General features: G+C 52.9%; 1 protein-coding gene across 2 annotated transcripts in view; it reads right to left on the bottom strand.

Annotated features, from left to right (window-relative positions):
* TUBGCP3 (tubulin gamma complex associated protein 3) overlaps positions 1-19,202 on the bottom strand; it is a 36,167-nt gene extending 16,965 nt beyond the window's left edge. Inside the window, exons 1-11 of one of the 2 annotated variants that reach the window (XM_025262575.3) lie at positions 18,993-19,202; positions 13,738-13,845; positions 11,981-12,048; positions 7,774-7,851; positions 6,213-6,430; positions 4,859-5,031; positions 4,014-4,132; positions 3,283-3,408; positions 2,381-2,449; positions 1,910-2,042; positions 1,268-1,434 (exon numbers count right to left, since the gene is read on the bottom strand). In XM_025262575.3, coding sequence (XP_025118360.1) covers positions 1,268-1,434; positions 1,910-2,042; positions 2,381-2,449; positions 3,283-3,408; positions 4,014-4,132; positions 4,859-5,031; positions 6,213-6,430; positions 7,774-7,851; positions 11,981-12,048; positions 13,738-13,845; positions 18,993-19,068 — 1,335 coding nt within the window. In that variant the 5' untranslated portion in view covers positions 19,069-19,202. The remainder of the gene's footprint in view (positions 1-1,267; positions 1,435-1,909; positions 2,043-2,380; positions 2,450-3,282; positions 3,409-4,013; positions 4,133-4,858; positions 5,032-6,212; positions 6,431-7,773; positions 7,852-11,980; positions 12,049-13,737; positions 13,846-18,992) is intronic. The other variant, XM_025262576.3, reaches the window with a different exon arrangement.
* Positions 19,203-22,175: the final 2,973 nt, after the last annotated feature.

The raw sequence follows: 22,175 nt of genomic DNA, 5'->3' as shown, positions 1-22,175 counted from the left end.
ACAGTCCCCAGCACGGGAGACAAAATCAAAGCTGCGGGTGCGACCACCCTCTGCCCCCAAGCCAGCCCACCTCCCAGGACCGGCCTCAGAGAAGCTGTGAATGCCCGCATGGAGGCGCATGAAGGCACGGGCACCTCGTTCATGCTGCTGGAGACGTACAACCACAAGAACACCATCTGCTCAGACAGAGGCACCGGGGAAAGTGCCGTGTCCACACAGGAGCCACGCCACGGGGGCTGCAGGGCGCCCAGAGCACACTCACGGGGCCCCGAGTGCGCTCCCACCAGGGACCGGGCGCCCAGAGCACACGCACGGGGCCCCGAGTGCGCTCCCACCAGGGACCGGGCGCCCAGAGCACACGCACGGGGCCCCGAGTGTGCTCCCACCAGGGACTGGGCGCCCAGAGCACACGCATGGGGCCCCGTGTGCGCTCACACCAGGGGACAGGGCCGTGCGGTCCTGTCTGCTTCCATCACTCACATGCAGTTTCAGCCATGAGAACCGAAGTGAACCCAGGAGCCCAGCCACAAGGGCCAGGACCTCCCACTGCCGCTCCGCCCACGCCCACCTGCCAACCCCTGGGCTTTTCCAAGGTCAGGGCCACATTTATTCTAGAATCTGCGTGTTTCTTAACTGCTTACTGTGTGTTAAAAGCTACAACTTCCACTTAGTCCTCTTCTTTACTAACATAACGCAGTGACAAGGTCGAGCGGGGAGCCCTCTCTACTTCTGGTCAGGAGCCTGTGGTTTCAGGGACGACTCTGAGTAACAGTGACTTTCAGACAAATATGCTGCTTTCTAGCAGAATTAAGAGTGTTTCAACGTGCAGAATACAAATACACATATAAATAGCCTGGCTCAGCTGACCAGTAACCATGCGAAGCATCAGAACACACAATGCCTGTCTCCAGGACAGACCAGGACGCAGGACACCCAGACCCCAGCTCTGCCACCAGCGCGCTGAGGAGCAGGGACATGGTCCAGGCTCCTGAGTTACGGGGAGAACCATTTCCCACCAAGCACACATGGCTCTGCTCGACGCAGTGTCGGGAGGACAGGCTGGCCCGTGGGTGCGCCCGGCGCCTCGCTGCTCCAAGGAGATGCCCAGAAGCCTGGCCCATGGGTGCGCCCAGCACCCCGCTGCTCTGAGACACCACAGGCCCAGCCCATGGGTGCGCCCGGCGCCCGGCTGCTCTGAGACACGGCAGGCCCGCCTCACCTTGGGGTGTGCCCGGCACCCCGCCGCCTTGAGGAGCCGCCGCCTCACCTCGTGGTGTGTGTCCTCTAGCTCGCCGTCGTAGATCCAGCGGTACAGGAAGCTCAGGACGGGGTGTGACACCAGGCTGAGGATGTGCTGCACCAGGGACCGCATGGACGGGTCCCCCGTCTTGGTGTAGGCGTGGACGGCCGAGGCCAGCTCGCCTCCCTTCCTTCCTGGGGACACAGAAGCCACAGTGAACACAAACACTGAGGCCAAGACGCAGAGACAAAGGGAGGCGAAAAGGGCAAGGGGTTCCCGGCCAGGAGAGCACGCACGCTGAGCAGGGTGCCGAGACCCAGACGGGGGTGGGAGAGGCCCAGGCAGACGCGCACGGGGGCGTGCGACACAGCTGCTGAGCCAGACCTGGGGCGGGGCCGGGGGTGCCTAGGAGAGGCTGCGCAGTGAGGGCAGCCCCGACGAGCCCCGTGACCCGGGGGCCTCAGGAGACCTGACCCCCCTCCCACCTCATCTCAGGGAGCCCTGAGCACCACAGGTGTAAATCCTGGCCCATGGGTTGCTCCCCCCGGAAGTCCAAGTCTATCCGTCCGTCTTTGGTAGCACCCTTCTGGCTGTTATGCATAAAAGGCAGACACAGAGACAAGCCTCAGTGACATTCCCTAGAGCTGCCTTGAAACTGAGCAGAATGACCTTGGCAGTGGTCCACCAGGGCCGCCAGGGTCTTCAGTCTTATCTTGGGGTCGTAGGTCCACACCAGGAGGCGCCGGAGCGTCAAGCTGCTCTCGAAGCCCAAATTCACACCCTGATCGTCCTCCAACTGCAGCTGCAAAACAGGAGCGAAAGAGCTGCGTGCAGCCACCAGGAGCTCCGTCACGTCTTGACCCGCGTCAAGTCCCGGGGAAGGGGCAAGCCTCACGTCAACGAGGCAGAGGACCTCTGGGAGAGGACAGCTCCTTCAGGACACAGGCGGTCTGCCTCAGGGGGACAGGACCCTGAAAGTGAGCCGCAAGCTGACTCCAGGACACCCCACAGCTCTACAGGGGCCCAATCCCCCCAAGAGGACCGCCAAATCTTACAATTACGTAGGAGGAAATGTAGGAATTGTGGAGAGTGGAATTTTGTAACATTTCAGATCGTGATGAAATACAAACAAGGGCTTACCTGGGAGTGCAGAACGGAGAGTAACCGGTAGTACTCCTTGAGTTCCTGGTGCAAGGCCGCACAGAAGCTCTGTGGAGAAAGAGGCCGGATGTGGTCGCCACGCTCAGGACAGCCACCACACACCTGCGCAGGCGGCTCTCTGAGGCACAGCTCAGGGCCGAGGTGAGCCTGCTTCTGTCCACGCGCTCGTGCAGGTGAGCCGCCACCGCACGCTGACGGGAGTCGGGGGTCGTCTCAGCGCTGGCTTTGCAGGAACACAGCAGAGACGTGGCGCCTTGCTCATAATCTGAAGGGTGATTCCTTTAGACCCTGATGCTGTATTTTTAGCCACACCTGTAACCTGGCTCAGGGAGGCCCCGCTGATTCACAATGCTGCGTTAGTCTCAGGTGAGCAGCACAGTCAGGAAGACCCCCGGAGGAGGGCATGGCAGCCCACTCCAGTGTTCTGGCCTGGAAAATCCCATGGACAGGGCAGCCTGGTGGGCTACAGTCCATGGGGTCACGCGGAGTCGGACACAACACAAGCAACTTAACACATATACATAACCGAATCCCTTTATATATACTTGAAACACAACACTGTAAATCAACTACCCTTCAATTAAACAAATTTATTTTTTAACTGAGAGAATTTTAAATCAAAGGGAAATCATTAAAATACGTAAAGTGACTCGGACAGGTCAGTGTTCCTAACATTAAACATTAAAAAAATTTCCTGTTTGGTTACCTGTGTCGATATTTACTGTGTTTTCTATTTTCTTGAGAGAACCGTGGCTGACACAGTGTATCATATCAAACCTGCTTCATGGAAAAGGAACCCGCCTCAGGATGACGTCACATGAGGTTCTAAGGACATGAAGCGCTTCCTGAGGTGAGCGCCACCCAAGTTCCCAAGAACACACCTGGCCAACAAGTCCAAACGAGCGGTCCAGGCTTCTCTGGTCCGTGTACTTTCTGATTTTATTGTGCAGCCACCCCAACTCGGCCAGCCTCATAGCCGTATCCCTCAAGGATTTGTTCAGGTTTGCCTAAAAAGCAAACACGTCAACACTTTAAAAAATACTTTTACTGCTGGGATCTTAATTGTTACTTCTTTCCAACCACTTGTACTTTCATGTTTGTAATTCTTAGGCTTCAACACGGGAAACTTGAAAATCACTAACACAGCGTCCCCGAAGTGAGGACAGTGAGACCGGGACGCAGACAGCACCCTGTCGCGGGCAGCGTCAGGCTGGAGGCCCAGTGCCCAGGAGGGCCCGGCGCGGCGAGCTCCGTCTGCGACGTCAGCCGCCTGAGTCTCAGCCAAGAGACGCGGAAGGACAGACCGTCAACAGAAGGACTGTGGAAAGGCAGGCTCCGGAGGAAGCAAAACCAGGCAGGAGCGCCTCACGTGGGACCCGTGTCAGGGCACGGATGCCAGGACAGGTAGTGTCCGACAGGATGTCCGTCAGGTAGCCCTGGCACCGGCATCACAGGAGGGAGGAGGTGCGCACGCAGGACGAGCCGGCACGGGGGCCAGGACCCCCGCCTGCAGACCACCCGCGTCACGGAGCAGCACCGGCAGACCAGCGGCCCCCGCCCGGCCCCGGGGACAGCCGCCCTGGCTCGGGAGGCGGCGGGTCCGGGCCCGTACCTTTCCCTCCACTTTGTAACAGTTGTCAGTGCTGCTCATCTTGACGTTCCTGCCGTCTATGCCCTGGAAGACGTACAGGATGTCTCTGACAAGGGCTGCCTCGGTGACCTCCACGGCACCTGTAACATGGTTTCCGTACGGTGAACTGCACGACACAATTCGTTTTAGGTAATATATTTGAAACCAGAACAAAATTTAAAAGCTAAATGAGTTTAAGATGAAAAAGAATATGAAGTTATATTTAAAAAAAAAAAAGGATTTTATGAAAAGCATATGGAGATCATATAGTTTGTCTTCCAAAATCTTTTTTAAAAAGACAAAGCAATCTGTGGGAGTTTAACATATGATCTAGGAACAGCACAAATCAGTCCCAGAGGAATGGATGATTATTTCATATGGTGTTAGAAAACTGACTGACTATACAGCAGGCGTGTAAGCCTGACCCCATCCCCACCAGAGCAAAGGCATTAACACACCAGAAGAGGTTTACGAGCCCCACAAACCCTGGAACAAAGGCCAGCTCAGAACGTAACTGTCACCCAATATCACAAGAAGGCAAGGCCCAGAGAGGCGAGGCTCCAGTGGGAGAAGCCCCGTCCAAGCACAGCCGGGGGCCCTCGGGACGGCCGCCAGCACGGGCGACCCTCCACAAACACCAGGTAAACAGGCCGGCCTGGCCTGTCGTTGGGGAGGAGGGCGCACACCCAGGGCCGCGCCCGGCAGTCCTGAGCACGGGCGGGGCTGGGCGCCAAGGCCCCTGAGCACAGGCACCCCCACGCAGCAGGCAGCGCGCGGGGCAGTCTCGGCTGCAAACCCTGGAGAACCCGGAGCCCGTCCTCACTCACCGCCTGCATCCCCGTCTCTCCGTGGCCGCGTCACACTGCGGGAAGCCGCGCTGGGGACGCCTTTGGAGGTAGTGGTTTGTAAGGAAGGCTGGCTTGCAGTCAATGTCCACGCCAGACGGGCGCCCAGCTGCTGCCGGAGACAGTCGCCCGTCCCCGGGCCCGGGTGAGACTGTCTGAAAAGAGGAGGGGCCTGCTGGGTCCGCACGCCGGGCTAGTCACAGAGGTCGCTGAGACGCTACAGACACGCCTCCTGAGTCACCACCCTGAGCCACTGGCCCGTGTGAGCCCGAGACCCGCACGGCCGTCCCTCCCGACCGCGGCCCCCCGGCTCCTCCCGCCTCCTGCACGGCCCTCCAGGCGCTGTCACCGGCCGACCCAGCTCTGCCTGCAAACACCCACATGCATTCCCAGCTCAGACTCTAGGGTTCACTGCTGACTTTACCCTGGAAACCCACCCACGTATGTTGAGTAAAAACCGATGGCACTGCCCCTGCCCTGTCCTCTCTCTCAGCCTTCACAGCACTTGATGCAAACAGACAGTGTGATCTGCAGCCCGCGTGAAACACACAGCAACATCAACCGTAGGCAGAGGCCCACCCCCGTCAGGACGGCGCTCAGTGACGCCCGCGGGCGGCCCACCAGAGAGTTCCAGAAGGACCCGGAAACAGCCCTCCCCCCACTCCACCCCCGGCAGGGGAGACACTGAATCAAACTATGGTTTTGAGTATAGTTCTGAATTTAAGCAAAAGTCTAAAAGACCACTTCAATTCACAGTTCTCTATACAGCTTTTGTCAATATCATGACAATAATTATTTCAACTACTTATATTAAAGGCGAAAAAAAGAAAGTCTGTTTCAGCCAGACCCTTTCAGCCAGAATATGAGTCTGAGATTAAATTTTGGGGTATATGATGCTGTCTTTCTAAAATCCTAGACTCTGTTTATAATCCCTGTGTCTGGACACACATTCTATTTTCCAGTATCTTTAATAAAATCTCACTTGACTAATACAGTGACAGAACTACCGCGGGATGACGCTCACGTGCAAACACTGTCTCATGGTGGCTGTGCGAGCCTAACCCAGTTCCCACAACGAAGGCGCCGCACACCTTGCTGCGGGCCGGCCCTGCCGCGGCACGTGCGTTACCAGGTCAGGAGGCGGCCGACCCGACTGTCAACGCAGACAGGAGCGGCCCGGAGGGTGTGCTTAGACGGCGGACTCCCACCACAGAGCACATGGGACCCAGGGCCGAGACACCCCAGACACACACGAGGCTCTGAAGACTGAACGCCAGGCTGAGAGCCAGGCCGCTCCCGCCTCCACCGCAGAGGCCCCGCGCAGCTGCCTGCTTACCCCGGCAGCAGGGACGGGGGCGGCGGGGTCGGGCCGTTGAGGGTGTGCACGCCGATGCTGCTGATGCCGCTGCTCCCCAGGCTGCCTGAGCTCTGGGCCGATGGGGCGCTGCGCTCCTGGTAGTTCAGGGGCAAGGTCTGAGGCCGGGCGTAGTAGTAGGGCGTGGAGTGGGCATCGCGTGGTAACGCCTGAGCGAACAGCGTGGCATAGCTAGAGACCTGAAAATAAACACATCACGAATGCAGGTACAGAATCACCTGACTCTCCCCAGCCAACAAGACATCTCACACTCCATCTCCCTTTGGCTGCGTTTCTGTGCCTGGAGTCGCACAGGCAGACCTCAGATAGTCCAGACCGGCTCCAGAAAGCCAACGACAGAGCAGGTCCCACGAACGTCCGCCTTCCCAGTGCACCTGCAGGTCATGCTTACGCTACACTTCGTCTGCTGAGCGGACACAGCACCAAGCCTCTAAAGCAACACGCACGTCTACCTTCTTGCTTAAAATGCTAACCATCCCCCGACAAGGCACATTTGCCACAAAGCTTCAACTTACAAAAAAGCAAACAAACGCAGCACCTGCGAAGCACGATAAAAGATGTGCTGAATTCATTAAACGGTAAATTAGTCATATTTCTGAAGTGTGCCTGAAGCAATAAAAGTTTTAGAAAACTTCCTGAATCCCAAGACTCCCACATGAAAGTGAAAGTGGAAGTGAAGTCGCTCAGTCGTGTCCGACTCCTTGCGACCCCAAGGACTATAGCCTACAACGCTCCTCCGTCCATGGGATTTTCCAGGCAAGAGTACTGGAGTGGGTTGCCATTTCCTTCTCCAGAGGATCTTCCCAAGCCCACGTGCTCTGATAAGTAAACACTCTATTCAGAAGCTAAGCAAACTAAAAGTCAAATAATTACTCAAAATAGCTTTAAAAGTCTGGCATTGTTATATAACGAAAGAAGGCTCGTTACTCAAGGCTGTGGCTTTCCAGGTAAACCTGACTCCTTCGCGCATGCTCTTCGACCTCCTAAGCTCTCAGATTTCTGGAGTGGGGCACCTCGTTACACCAGACCCTCGGGGACTCGGGCAGCTGCCCAATCGCACCTTCAAATACTGCACAGGTCAAAACCTGAACCCACAGACAACGAGCTTTTCAGGATGTAACAGTAATTAATGCTCATCATGGCATCTGAAAACAAAAGAAAACCCTAAAAGCTCTTCTGACTCAAAGACAACAAAGCTAGGCTAACAGCAACTGTACACAGCAGGAATCTGAGCACCGAAAGCTCTGCTCTACCTAACGAGCGGCGGCATCTGAAGTAATGTTATAACGTGATTCTCAAAGACACCCTAAGGAAGCACAGCAAGCACAGAGACCACAAATGCCCTTAAAGGTAAAGGAAAAAACCTCCTGACCCTCATGGCCACCCAGACACCTAGACAAGTTTTTTGCTTTTCTAATATTATTTTCTTAAGTACAGAAGCCAATTCCTATCAAAACTTGGCACAACTGTCCCAACAGACACCGTGCCTTCAGACGGCACCGCGATTTGAAACAGAGCTCACCTTGCCGGGCTGCCTGCGTGGGTCTTCACTGAGGCTAAGCAAGAGGTAGAGAATTGACCACTTGTTTTTCAAAACTCCCTGTTGAGAAAGAAAACATTAGAAGAAAAATGTTGTGCTACTCCGCAGCTTCACCTTCCCCTCTCCTAAGTTATCCTAATTTCCCAAAATAGACACGCATTTTAAAACCCACCTGGCGACATTGCACTGAAACGCACCCGTTTTCAGGCACCGCACAGTGCCGCATCAGCAGGCGAGAGAACGTTCTCAGAGCTCAAGCCCCTGGGAAGCTTTAACCCCTGAAATCTAAGCCCAAGTCCCGAAGAGCACAAGCTTTTAGATTACCCTATTCCCGACGCACGGCACGTCATCCCTGCAGTAACCCTCTCAATAGCCGGCTTCCCAAACACAGGAATTATCAGAATAGTGCCATCATAAAACATGTGAACGCCTCCCCTACGTGAGCCTGACTTCAGTTCAGTTCAGTCGCTCAGTCGTGTCCGACTCTTTGCAACTCCGTGAATCGCAGCACGCCAGGCCTCCCTGTCCATCACCAACTCCCAGAGTTCACTCAGATTCACGTCCACCGAGTCAGTGATGCCATCCAGCCATCTCATCCTCTGTCGTCCCCTTCTCCTCCTGCCCCCTATCCCTCCCAGCATCAGAGTCTTTTCCAATGAGTCAACTCTTCGCATGAGGTGGCCAAAGTACTGGAGTTTCAGCTTCAGCATCATTCCTTCCAAAGAAATCCCAGGGCTGATCTCCTTCAGAATGGACTGGCTGGATCTCCTTGCAGTCCAAGGGACTCTCAAGAGTCTTCTCCAACACCACAGTTCAAAAGCATCAATTCTTCGGCGCTCAGCTTTCTTCACAGTCCAACTCTCACATCCATACATGACCACGGGAAAAACCATAGCCTTGACTAGACGAACCTTTGTTGGCAAAGTAATATCTCTACTTTTCAATATGCTGTCTAGGCTGGTCATAACTTTACTTCCAAGGGGCATGCGTCTTTTAATTTCATGGCTGCAGTCACCATCTGCAGTGATTTTGGAGCCCCTAAAAATCAAGTCTGACACTGTTTCCACTGTTTCCCCATTTATTTCCCATGAAGTGATGGGAACAGATGCCATGATCTTTGTTTTCTGAATGTTGAGCTTTAAACCAACTTTTTCACTCTCCACTTTCACTTTCATCAAGAGGCTTTTAGTTCCTCTTCACTTTCTGCCATAAGGGTGGTGTCATCTGCATATCTGAGGTTATTGATATTTCTCCCGGAAATCTTGATTCCAGCTTGTGCTTCTTCCAGTCCAGCGTTTCTCATGATGTACTCTGCATATAAGTTAAATAAACAGGGTGACAATATACAGCCTTGACGTACGCCTTTTCCTATTTGGAACCAGTCTGTTGTTCCATGTCCAGTTCTAACTGTTGCTTCCTGACCTGCATATAGGTTTCTCAAGAGGCAGCTCATGTGGTCTGGTATTCCCATCTCTTTCAGAATTTTCCAGTTTATTGTGATCCACACAGTCAAAGGCTTTGGCATAGTCAATAAAGCAGAAATAGATGTTTTTCTGGAACTCTCTTGCTTTTTCCATGATCCAGCGGATGTTGGCAATTTGGTCACTGGTTCCTCTGCCTTTTCTAAAACCAGCTTGAACATCAGGAAGTTCACAGTTCACGTATTGCTGAAGCCTGGCTTGGAGAATTCTGAGCATTACTTTACTAGCGTGTGAGATGAGTGCAATTGTGCAGTAGTTTGAGAATTCTTTGGCATTGCCTTTCTTTGGGATTGGAATGAAAACTGACCTTTTCCAGTCCTGTGGCCACTGCTGAGTTTTCCAAATTTGCTGGCATATTGAGTGGAACACCTTAACAGCATCATCTTTCAGGATTTGAAATAGCTCAACTGGAATTCCATCACCTCCACTAGCTTTGTTCATAGTGATGCTTTCTAAGGCCCACTTGACTTCACATTCCAGGATGTCTGGCTGTAGGTGAGTGATCACACCATCATGATTATCTTGGTTGTGAAGCTTTTTTTTGTACAGTTCTTCTGTGTATTCTTGCCACCTCTTCTTAGTATCTTCTGCTTCTGTTAGGTCCCTACCATTTTTGTCCTTTATCGAGCCCATTTTTGCATGAAATGTTCCCTTGGTATCTCTAATTTTCTTGAAGAGATCTCTAGTCTTTCCCATTCTGTTGTTTTCCTCTATTTCTTTGCATTGATCACCGAGGAAAGCTTTCTTATCTCTTCTTGCTATTCTTTGGAACTCTGCATTCAGATGCTTATCTCTTTCCTTTTCTCCTTTGCTTTTCGCTTCTTTTCACAGCTATTTGTAAGGCCTCCTCAGACAGCCACTTTGCTTTTTTGCATTTCTTTTTCTTAGGGATGGTCTTGATCCCTGTCTCCTGTACAATGTCATGAACCTCCGTCCATAGTTCATCAGGTACTTTATCTATCAGATCTAATCCCTTAAATCTATTTCTTACTTCCACTGTATAATCATAAGGGATTTGATTTAGGTCATACCTGAATGGTCTAGTGGTTTTCCCTACTTTCTTCAATTTCAGTCTGAATTTGGCAATAAGGAGTTCATGATCTGAGCCACAGTCAGCTCCTGGTCTTGTTTTTGTTGACTGTATAGAGCTTCTCCATCTTTGGCTGCAAAGAATATAATCAATCTGATTTCAGTGTTGACCATTTGGTGATGTCCATGTGTAGAGTCTTCTCTTGTGTTGTTGGAAGAGGGTGTTTGCTATGACCAGTGCATTTTCTTGGCAAAACTCTATTAGTCTTTGCCCTGCTTCATTCCGTATTCCAAGGGCAAATTTGCCTGTTACTCCAGGTGTTTCCTGACTTCCTACTTTTGCATTCCAGTCCCCTATAATGAAAAGGGCATCTTTTTTGGGTGTTAGTTCTAAAAGGTCTTGTAGGTCTTCATAGAACCGTTCAACTCCAGCTTCTTCAGCGTTACTGGTTGGGACACAGACTTGGATTACTGTGATACTGAATGGTTTGCCTTGGAAACGAACAGAGATCATTCTGTCATTTTTGAGATTGCATCCAAGTACTGCATTTCGGACTCTTTTGTTGACCATGATGGCTACTCCATTTCTTAGGCCATAACAAAAGAATATTAGACAAAAAGAAAATAATCCTAAAGTCTAAGATGTGGGTCTGGGCATCAGGCATTCCTGGGAAACCCAGGTCCTGAATTCAGAAGTCAGCAGTCACGCCACGTTTCGTCCATGGCTGTCACAGAGATCCCATTAGTTCCCACGGACACCCTGATCAGAGGCCCTGACAGGCAGGAGAGAGGATGCAACAGCAACCACAACTGCACTTTCCCAAACCAGACTTTCAGCAGCAAGAAGGAGCAGGCACGCGGCTCCCTGACGCCGCCCATCCCCCTTCAGCCACGCCCCGAGCCCAAAGGGTTTCCCAGCCCCAGGAAGTCGGCTACTATTTAAAACATGACTATTTCAGGAATAAGCATTCAGGGTTCCAAACTGAACTGTGGAAAGCAACCGTTCAAATCAAACCGCCCAAATGTGTGATCACAGAAGGGCCAATGCTATCGGACACGACAGGTTTCACTGATTAATCTCCCGTTCAGGATCTTGAAAGTGAAAGTTGCTCAGTCGTGTCTGACTCTGCAACCCCATGGACTAGACAGTCCATGGACTTCTCCAGGCCAGAAAACTGGAGTGGGTGAGACGTTCCCTTCTCCAGGGGATCTTCCAACCCAGGGATCGAACACAGGTCTCTCACACTGCAGACTTGGTAAGGCTTATGAGCACCTTGGGATATGACATCTGATAAGCAGACCCTAGTAATTTTCAATGTACAGATGGAGCTGCTTTTACAAATAGAGAAAATTTTAGGAAAAGCAAATGATACAGCAGTTTAAAACTATCTGCCTAAAAATGACCATACGAAAAAGTTCCTGTTTCGTAACTTCATATATATTATCAAAGATGAAAAATAGACTTAAAGCAATGAATCCAACTAAACCCAAGTGCATTAAGGAACCAAAATGGTCAGCAAACAAGGCCACGCTTATTGTGAGGTCACAACAGACGAAGCAGAGAGGACTGGAGAGGCCTGTGAGCCCTGATCCCGGCAGCTCCGGACGCGCTCCGTGGTCCTCCACGAGACGGAGCACGGCCGCGCAGAGCAGCCGCTCCTCCGCATTCCGCGCGGTACCTGCGAGTGCAGCTTCCTGTGGAGCTCTGAGAACAACGCCGCGTCCGCTTCTCGCCTCTGCCGGGTCACTGAAAGGCCGGAGAGGAGCGTGTTAGTGACACGAAGCTCACTCCCAGGACACCATCCCCACAGCCACAGGTAACTGACATCCGCAGGCACGCCTGAGCTGAAGAGTCGGAGCAACCAGTCACTTCCGTTCCATGAGTTTCATCAAGTCATCAAAAAAATGAAATTTGTAAAATATGGACACAATTAGGCTGGAATCAAAGAATTTACGTGAACATTAGCTAAAGTAATAGAATCTTTGAAAACCCCATCATTTCTATCCAGTGAGGCAGAGTGCCGCCAGGCTAGTCAGCTGACAGAGGCAGCCGGGGCCCACGTCAGGGTCGAGCACTCGGGCAGGGGCCCTGAACAGCTGTGGACACCAGCAGGTAACTGGCAAAGGAAGAGCATTGTGTCTACACAGCAAGCCTTGCTTCAAACCACAGAGAACACGCAGAAGAATAATCTGCACACAGTTACAATTTCCTTCCTGAAAATAGATCCTCAGGACCCACTCGACAGCATGGCTGCCAGGCCTTTAACTCTGAAGACAGACTATTTTCAGCTGCTCCCAGGGCATGTAACATGCCCACCAGGGGCCTGGATCTGTGCATTTGCAAAGCAAACGGTCTGTGAACACACCCAGTATCGGGGTTCTCACTAGTGATCCAAAATGTGCTAAGCATCAGAGATCAGGAAGGAGCTACAGTACTCTCAGGTTCAGTTCTGCAGACAAGAAAGGAAAGTACGTGCTCACAGCAGGACAAACAGCCTACCCCCCCCCCACCCCGCACCTCACACACAGCTACACGCTAGGTCATCCCAAGATCTGAACCACCACAGTCCCGCACAGCTCACCAAGCCCCACCAGGCCCAGCCCTCACATGCCAGGGCCTCACTCCCACCCCCAGCGGCCACAGCACTCAGCTCTGAAACAGGACATCCGCGCAGACGCCGCCAAACATAGTTAATAATGTAACAGCCGGAGCGGGTAGGAACCGTGCCGTGGAAACCTCCTCCTTGAAGGCATCGTTACCACCTGCAATAGCCAGGCCTGCAGGGAGAACGCACTGGCCAAGGTTGCGTCCCGGGCAGCTGGGACCCGCTCCTAAGTCCCGGGAACTATGAGGAAAGGGGACCTGGCGATCAGAGAAGACGACCCTCTGACCGGGACAGGAGCAGCTCTCACAGGGGGTCCTGGTCCTCAAAGCCTCTCCAAGAACACATAGTCAGAGACCCATTCATAACCAGGTGCTAACATATGGATAGCTTTCTTCTCTAAGGTGACAAGGTGTAGGAGAGCTTCGGTACCATCTCAGAAAATGTTCAACAGGAAGTTCCAAAGCACTGGAAGTCTGGATGGCGACAATCAACAGACATGGTACTCAACTCACACGGCTGTTTAAACGCCAAGATAATATGCTAGGTCATCTGCTCAAAAGGCGTGTAAGGTTAAAACTGTGAATCACAAGAGAAGCAGCAAGTGATATTAAGTCTTCTCATCTTCCTCACATTCTTAACCCAAATTGCGTTGTTGAAACAGTATTTAAAACACCCCCTCCCCCCATGTTCTAGTGAAAGAACTGAGCCGTCCCTACATTAATATGTACGTACAGAAATATACAGATACATATCTGGGTGCACATACACATTCTTAAGCTTTGACAAGTTTAACAACGCAACACGAGATAACACTTAAGAAAAATACATACGTTCCTTCTTGATTTTTTCAGCTACTAGAAATTCATCTCTTTCAACAGTTGGGGCAAAGTTGCTGCCAATGACACGCACGGCATACTGGAACTGCTGGGCCACATCGGCTGGAAGGTAAACAGAGGATGCAAGTTACGGCCAGTCGGGTTCAGCGGTGATCACCTGAAGCTGCCGCTCCTTCAAGACAGCGCACTGGGCGCCACCTCGCACCTGCCCCAGGCCCTACCTGATCGGACCGAAGGGCCACAAGGCAACAGGATGAAGGGCTAAACAGAGTTTTATGGGCGAAGAAGGACGCGACAGGCCACCAGCTCTGAAAGCTGCTCAGGGCCAGAAAACCAACTGGACAAATAATCCTACGGAGCAGGCAAAGCCCCAGCCACACCACGGTACTTGCAGAGCAGGGCTTACTCACACACGCGTGCACACACACACACCACGGTACCTGCAGAGCAGGGCTTACTCACACATGCGTGTACACACATACACACACCACAGCACCTGTGGAGCAGGGCTTACACACACGTGCATGCACACACATACACACACACACCACGGTACTTGTGGAGCAGGGCTTACTCACACGTGCGTGCACACACACACACCACGGGACCTGCAGAGCAGGGCTTACTCACACACTCATGCACACACATACACACACACACACACACCACGGGACCTGTGGACCAGGGCTTATTCACACGTGCGTGCACACACACACACACACCACGGGACCTACAGAGCAGGGCTTACTCACACACTCATACATACACATACACACACACCACGGTACCTGCAGAGCAGGGCTTACACACACACACATTCACACACACCACGGTAGCAGCAGAGCAGGGCTTACGTGTGCATTCACACACACACACACACACACACACACACACACCAGGAGTGGCCACAAGCTGCCAACAGGGGCAGTAACTTTTGACCACGTGCGCCATTCCAGATAAGAGGACGGCTTAAACACAGATGCGTGTCGCCACGCCCTTCAGAGACCCCACTAAACTGAGAAAAAGGGAGATTGAAGGCACAAAGCTACGAGAGCAAAGAAAACAAGGCGATCAGTAAACCCTGCTGTCGGCCGTGTCTCACTGTTGGTTGAACCCGGGGAGGGGAGGCGGGAGCGGGGAAGCTGAAGACGACGGAAGGAGCCGCGGGAACTGCAGACGGGCTCGTCCTCCCGACTGGCAGCGCAGCCGTCGCAGCAGGTTCACTGTGTTCCCTCGTGGCTGACCCAGCGGACACGGCCACAAGGCAGCCGGCCCAGGGCGCGCGCGGCAGGTGGAGCTTACAGGCTGCACGCGGCCTGCGGCCTAGCGGGTCCATTGAGACGCGCAGTGCTGTAGGGGATCCTGGCTGTTACACAACCACGCATTTACAGCACGTGGGCGAGAGGGCCTGACCACCGCCATCTCGGCTAATTTGCTCTCTCCCTACACCTGCCGACTCGGCTTCTTCCAGCATGTTCCTCCATGACCACGCCACAGCCTCCAGCCTGTTGCAGCGCGTCTCCTGAGGAGCAGGCGACTCCTCCTCCTGCCCCTGGAGTTAACGCCCCTCCAGCCACGGAGGTCCTGACCAGAGCCGCAAACCCGCCCCTCGCCCCTGCCAGCCCCCAGCCCGGCTCACAGCACCAGCGAGGACTCGCTCACGTCCACTGAGACCCTTGACCTCCCCCCAGCTGCTCAGAGCGCCGCCCCGCACGCGCACACGCGCACACACACACGCACGGTGTCTTCCTCGGACACCGCCACACACAACGCAGGTACTGACACGGTGAGACGCGCAGAGGGAAGAGCAAAAGGGAGGAACGCGGGGTGCTCCCGTGGGGTCACGGGGCTCGAGGGGGATTTTCTTCCTCACGCTGCTCCACACGCAAACAATTTCCTACATCAAGAATACTTTAATTTTATAAATATTAAAAGGGTCACTGAAATCACATATTTAAAAGGAGAGCTGTGTAACTATTTTCATTAAAAATTATTTTGACTACCAGGATCCTGAGTTCTACAAACAGTTCGTTAACAAAATGCTCAGGGACGTCAGACAAAAATCCCAGTCTAAGAGTTTCATAAGCTCTGAATTTTCTCCGACCACAAATCCAGGCCTCCTCCGTACCAGAAGCACACCCCCACCTTCACACCCTCTCCACATGTCCACATGTCTCGCATGTCCCGCCTCCACAGCCACGCTGCAGTTTCCCTGTCTGTCCGCCAGCCACGCTTCCAGTCTGTCTTTCCTGTTAATGATAAAACATTTGGAAAATCCATCAGCTTTTTCTTAAACCAATCCCCAGCCCGGATGTAGGTCGAATGCCTGTGTGCCAGACACCACGGTCTCAGCAGACGGGGCGCACGGACTCGTACGGAGCAAGCGCCACACTGAGAGGATTCGCAGTGGAAAGGCCACCATCGGGCACGGGGAGGCCTCCCCGCCACCACTGTCTGGCCACCAGCTCCTCTCCCCAAAGCAGCAGCGCTACATCAGCTTCCCATGGGACCACAGGCCATTCTGATCACACAGCTAGCTGAAAAGCAGTACTCAAAACAAAACCAGAACACTGCTCTAGGTTTGTGGTTCCCAAACTTTTCAGTCTCAAGCCCCCTTTATACTTCTAAGATTGAGGACCCCTGGAAGTTTTATTTATGGGGGTTACATCTATCTATTTATACTGTATTAGAAACATAAACCAAGATTATTTTTAAATACTAATTCATTTAAAATAACAAGCCCATTAAGTACAATTTTCAAATGAAGCCTAAAGCTTTAAAAAGTAACATACCCATTAATCAACATTTAGTGAACATTTTAATAATACATGACAAGTTTTAATGTATAATACACATTCATTTCCCCAAGAGTAAGACTATTCTTTATTTGGAACTTCATGAAGAGCTCTTCATCATCTTCAAAAATCATAAAACCCACAGCAACACCACTTGCGGCCCATGAGCTACCAAGACAACGCCCATCCCTGCCCGCACGGGGGCTCACACGACCCTCACACAGGGCTTCCAGGTCAGGTCATCGTCGGACCGCACTGTGCAGGGGACTGTAGTCCCACCTAAGCATTTGCACTTAAACACTCAACAGAAACTCCTGCACTTCTCCTTAATCTCCGACTAGAAACAGGACTACAAAGTAAGAAAAGGAATGTTGCCTCTGGCAGAGGTGAAGCGATGTAACCTCAAGGACAATGTTTCCAAAGACGGGAATACTGACTATCCAAAGATGTAATAATAAGTACAATGTTCTCCAGGGGAGGCTCAGGGGTGCTGAGACCTCCCCTGTCACTGGCTGGCACTGGGTGCTTCCAGCAAACCCACACGTGTTATAAGCAGGAAAAGGTGGGGAATAATGGTTACACTAACTTTATAAAAATGTCAAGCACCGTTAGAGCTCAGGGCTTGGCTTCTGAAGGTCTGTTGAGGCCAACTACAAATTTTTAAAAATACGAAAAAATAATTCATATGAAATTCACATAAAAAGTAACAAGCATCTATAATGCTTCAATTTCATAGTATTAAAAAAGCATATCATAAGAAAGCCTAAGGCCAGTGGTTTGTAACATCACTAGAAAATGAAGTAATCAAATGTTCTCCTTAGTGAACAAACAAAACACCCACTAATGAAACTCTTTTAAAACCTCAAACCCTGTAAAGGCAGCAATTAGCACTGCTTCTTTGCTCATGAGGTAGAACAAATTAGAACAGAACAAGGGAAGCGATTAAAGACTTATAAATTCTTCAGTGAACAGAAGCATAATTTGGAAACAGGAATACAACTGTTTGGCAATCCTAGTTGTCCAGAACAGAGGAAAGAGAGCATCATTTTAGTGTATTTTATATTTTATTCTGAGAGGATCTCATAGGTTATTTACTTTTTTTTCCTTCTAATTTTGTAGAATTGTAACTGACGTGTATCACTCTGTAAGTTTAAGGTGTGCAGGAGCCTATTTACTCTTAATTTACACAAAATTCTAAATGAGAGGGTGGTGCAGAACTTTCTGAAAAGAAGTTTTTCAACCTCCTAGAATGGGTGAAGCTAAGTCAATCGACAGGATCCTCAAATGTTAAAAAAAGTATTCTGAGAAACACGATGGGCGCCGTGAGCGTCAGAGTCCAGCTGTGACCACGGTAACGCACGGACGTGTGGCTTCACTCTGGGAAAACCGAGGGCCCGCTGGTTCAAAGCAAACCCCAGTGAAACATGACTGAGTCCCGACCACCAGGGTCAGTTTCCTGGTGTCTACGGGTATCCTCAGGTATCCTCAGGTCTGGGAGATCCGGGTGTCAAATCAGAAAGGCAACTCAGAGCGCAGAAGAGCTGGGGAGCAAAGGACGAGACAGCCAGGCCCCCACCCGCCTCAAGACCTCGGCCCAGGGGTGCCGGGGACCCCCCGTCTGCACTCGGGTCTGCGTTCGAGTTTCCTTAGCTTTCCCTCAACAGCCGTTTGCCCTGCCTGCTTTTTCCCCAGGCACCCCACTACTCAGCACTGTGCGCGCGCTGATTTTGGGGGCTCCCCTCCACGGCCAACAGGAAGGAGGCGGCCCTGCCTCCAGCTTCTGCACCTCCGGCACCTCGCGCAGTGCCTGCAGGTGGGGGAAGCCCAGGCTTCTTAGAGAACAGAGCGGCAGAGAAAAGCTTCACAAACGAGCGAGAGCTGTGTGGAGTCAGGGTCACCGCACGGGCTGAACCGAAACAGCCCGCGTCCGCCCCTGAGGCTATCACAAACCGCCAGACAAGTCGCGCGGGCCAATTCAAGAGTCGCGGGAGGACCAGGGGCCGTCCCAACGCTCCGGTTCTGCTTCACGTCTTCCTGCAAAACCTGCAGACTCTCTTGCCCACGCTGGTGCATAGGGCACAAATAACACAGCGCTCCAGTGCCCGCAGGGCCCTCACAACACCGCGCCGTCGCCCCCTCCCGCCACGAGCGCAGGAACGGAGGGCAGTGACGCCCCGCGGGCCCGGGGCCGCACGGCGCTCATCCCGGGTGCCCCTCTGCCCGCACCGCGGGGACCGAGACCGCGGGCGGGCCTCCGCGTCACCCGGGACCCGCTCCTCGCCCGCGTCAGGAGGCGCCGCGCGCGGCCCGAGCAGCCGGAGAAGCGCGGGGGCGCGCGCCCGGCCCTGCGGCCTGAGGCGGCGGACGCGCCCCGGGCCGCCGTGACTCAGCCGGCCCGGCCGCCCCGACCCTGAGAGCCCAGGGGCGCAGCGCAGCCGCCCGCAGCCCCGCTACCTTCGCTCCTGCCCAGGATCCGGCAGCACAGGCTCTGCAGCAGGACGTTGGGCGACTTCTGGTCCGGGGTCGCCATCCTCGCCCGGAGCTGCCCGCGCCGGCCCCGCGGGCTCCAGGCTCCCCCACCGGCTAAGGCCCCGCGGGCAGCGCCGGCAAGAAGGGCGCCATTTTAACGGAACCCGCCGAAACGCGCGCCCCTCCCACAATGCCCCGCTTCTTCCGGGCGCGCAGGGGCCTCGGGGGCGCAGGCCTCAGAGTTCCCCCCGAGCACTGCGGCCACGGCGGAAGAGTTCCGGCTGTAGGCGTGGCAGCCGCTCACGCGCACGGTGCTCAGACGCCCCCAAACGCGCCCGGCAGAGGGCTTGAACCTGCGGGGAGCGCTGGGCGCCCAGGAGCGCCTTCACAGGGCACGCCGATTTTACAAGGTCGTTGGTTCTACTTTCATTTTGGGTGGAAGAAGCCCGTTTATGGAAGCACGAGGGTGTTATGATTTTCTACACTGGCTGAGCATCCGCACCTGCCCCAGGGTCTTGTTATTTTTCGGTCGCTCAGTCGTGTCAACTCTGTGACCCATGGACCGCAGCACGCCAGGCCTCCCTGTCCACCACCCACTCCCGGAGCTTGACTCATATCCATTGAGTTGTGATGCCATTCAACCATCTCATCCTCTGTCTTCCCCTTCTCCTCCTGCCTTCAATCTTTCCCAGCATCAGGGGCTTTTCAAATGAGTCAGTTCTTCGCATCAGGTGGCCAAAGCATTAGAGCTTCAGCTTCAGCATCAGACCTTTCTTCAGTTCAGTTCAGTTCAGTTCAGTCACTCAGTTGTGTCAGACTCTTTGCGACCCCATGAATCGCAGCACGCCAGGCCTCCCTGTCCATCGCCAACTACCAGAGTTCACTCAGACTCATGTCCATCGACTCAGTGAAGCCATCCAGCCATCTCATCCTCTGTCGTCCCCTTCTCCTCCTGCCCCCAATCCCTCCCAGCATCAGAGTCTTTTACAATGAGTCAACTCTTCACATGAGGTGGCCAAAGTACTGGAGTTTCAGCTTTAGCATCATTCCCTCCAAAGAAATCCTAGGGCTGATCTCCTTCAGAATGGACTGGTTGGATCTCCTTGCAGTCCAAGGGACTCTCAAGAGTCTTCTCCAACACCACAGTTCAAAAGCATCAATTCTTCGGTGCTCAGCCTTCTTCACAGTCCAACTCGCACATCCATACATAACCACTGGAAAAACCATAGCTTTGACCAAACGGACCTTTGTTGGCAAAGTAATGTATCTGCTTTTGAATATGCTATCTAGGTTGGTCATAACTTTCCTTCCAAGGAGTACGCGTCTTTTAATTTCATGCCTGCAGTCACCATCTGCAGTGATTTTAGAGCCCCAAAAAATAAAGTCTGACACTGTTTCCGTTGTTTCCCCATCTATTTCCCATGAAGTGATGGGACCAGATGACAGTCCTTTCTAGCTTCTTATAAAAGCGGTGTTGGCTCCTCCCCACCCCCAGCTGAGGTTCCAACACTTTGAGTCAGACAAGACTTAGCTATTGAACAACAACAGCAATGCCCCCAGCCCCAGATAACTAATCACACAGCAATGAGAGAGGGGGCCAATCTTTGGACCACCGAAAAGGCTTATATGACTGTGTGGCTTCTTGGGACAAAGACCTAGCTGATGACAAGACATTGGGGATTTCAGCAGCCACTGTGATGGGGGTTGGCTGCTGTGGTGATGACTGCAGAGAGACCGCGTGGTGTGGACTGTGCTGCAGAAAGCTGGGGCCTTGCATTTCTAGCTAGAGGCACAGTCATGGACAGAACCAGAGAGCCCCAGTAACAGCCCTAGAAGAAATCTCTTATCCTGTACCTGTGGAGTCATCAGAACTGAGGACCAGACTCCACTCCTGATTGTTCGAGTTGTAAATTATGGTGTGAGTTGAATACACAGTCCTACCAAGTCTCTCCTATTAAGGGTGGATTGCTTCTTGCCTGGAGAATCCCAGGGACAGGGGAGCCTGGTGGGCTGCCCTCTATGGGGTCGCACAGAGTCGGACACGACTGAAGTGACTTAGCAGCAGCAGCAGCAGCTAATTAAGAAGAAGTGGACCCCAAGATCTGGGATGGAGATGTTTGAGTAAACGTGATAACCCAAACTGCCTGAACCTTCCTCAACACAGCAGGATCCCCCTCCTCATGTGTGTGCAGAGTCTGGCCTTTCCTTGATTTGCTAAAGAACCAGGGTTGCTCTTCTCAGTGGCAAATAAAGCAGAATTCAAAATGACTCAAATCATCCAGAAGAAGGAATGAGAGAGTGGACAAACAAAACTCATAGAGGGAAACAGAAAGGCTTTCAGAACTCTTCATAAATCCAGCCTAAGCACACTGGTGGCTGCAGCACGTGTGTCAGTGGGTGAAACGCCCTGTAAAAGGCCAAGGTCGCTGGCATGAGTGAGGACAAAAGCAGGGTTTAATCACAGGCTATGCGAGGACCTATTTTAATACAAAGACATACACTGGTTGGCAGTAAATGAGCAGAGGCGAGATATGCCGTGAAACAGCAAGTGTGGCACGGCTGGAGTAGTCACATCAACATCGGGGACGGAGAAGGCGCTGGCACCACGCCAGTGCTCCTGCCTGGAGAATCCCATGGCACTGGCACCCACACCAGTGCTCTCGCCTGGAGAATCCCAGGGACGGCGGAGCCTGGTGGGCTGCCGTCTGTGGGGTCGCACAGAGTCGAACACAACTGAAGTGACTTAGCAGCAGCAGAATACACTTGGAGACAAGGAGTGTCAAGAGACAGAGAAGGACATCTCGTGCTGCTGAAAGGGTCAGTTCATTGGGAAGACACACCTGTAACTGCGTGTGTGCCTGAGGACAGGCCCTCAAAGTACATGAAGCCAGTGGGACTTACAGAAGTGATGGGTGAGGATGCAAGTAACTCATTTCCACCAAAAAAAAAAAAAAAAAAGTGAAACTGGACAAAATTGCCCAAATGAACCAAGACATGGCACGCGGAATCAACCAGAAATGGACCACAAATTGGCAAGCACTCGCTCCTGAAGGAGTGACGTCTCCAGGGAGACACGTGCACCCATGGTCTCACCAGGGCTTTTCCAGGCCCACCGCACAACGGGAGCCAGGACAGTGTGTGCCCCCGCGCAGGGCGGCTGCCGGCCGT

The sequence above is a fragment of the Bubalus bubalis genome, chromosome 13 (assembly GCF_019923935.1).
Source record: "Bubalus bubalis isolate 160015118507 breed Murrah chromosome 13, NDDB_SH_1, whole genome shotgun sequence".
NCBI classification, from domain to species: Eukaryota; Metazoa; Chordata; class Mammalia; order Artiodactyla; family Bovidae; genus Bubalus; species Bubalus bubalis.
This window is presented reverse-complemented; position numbering and strand designations above follow the sequence as displayed.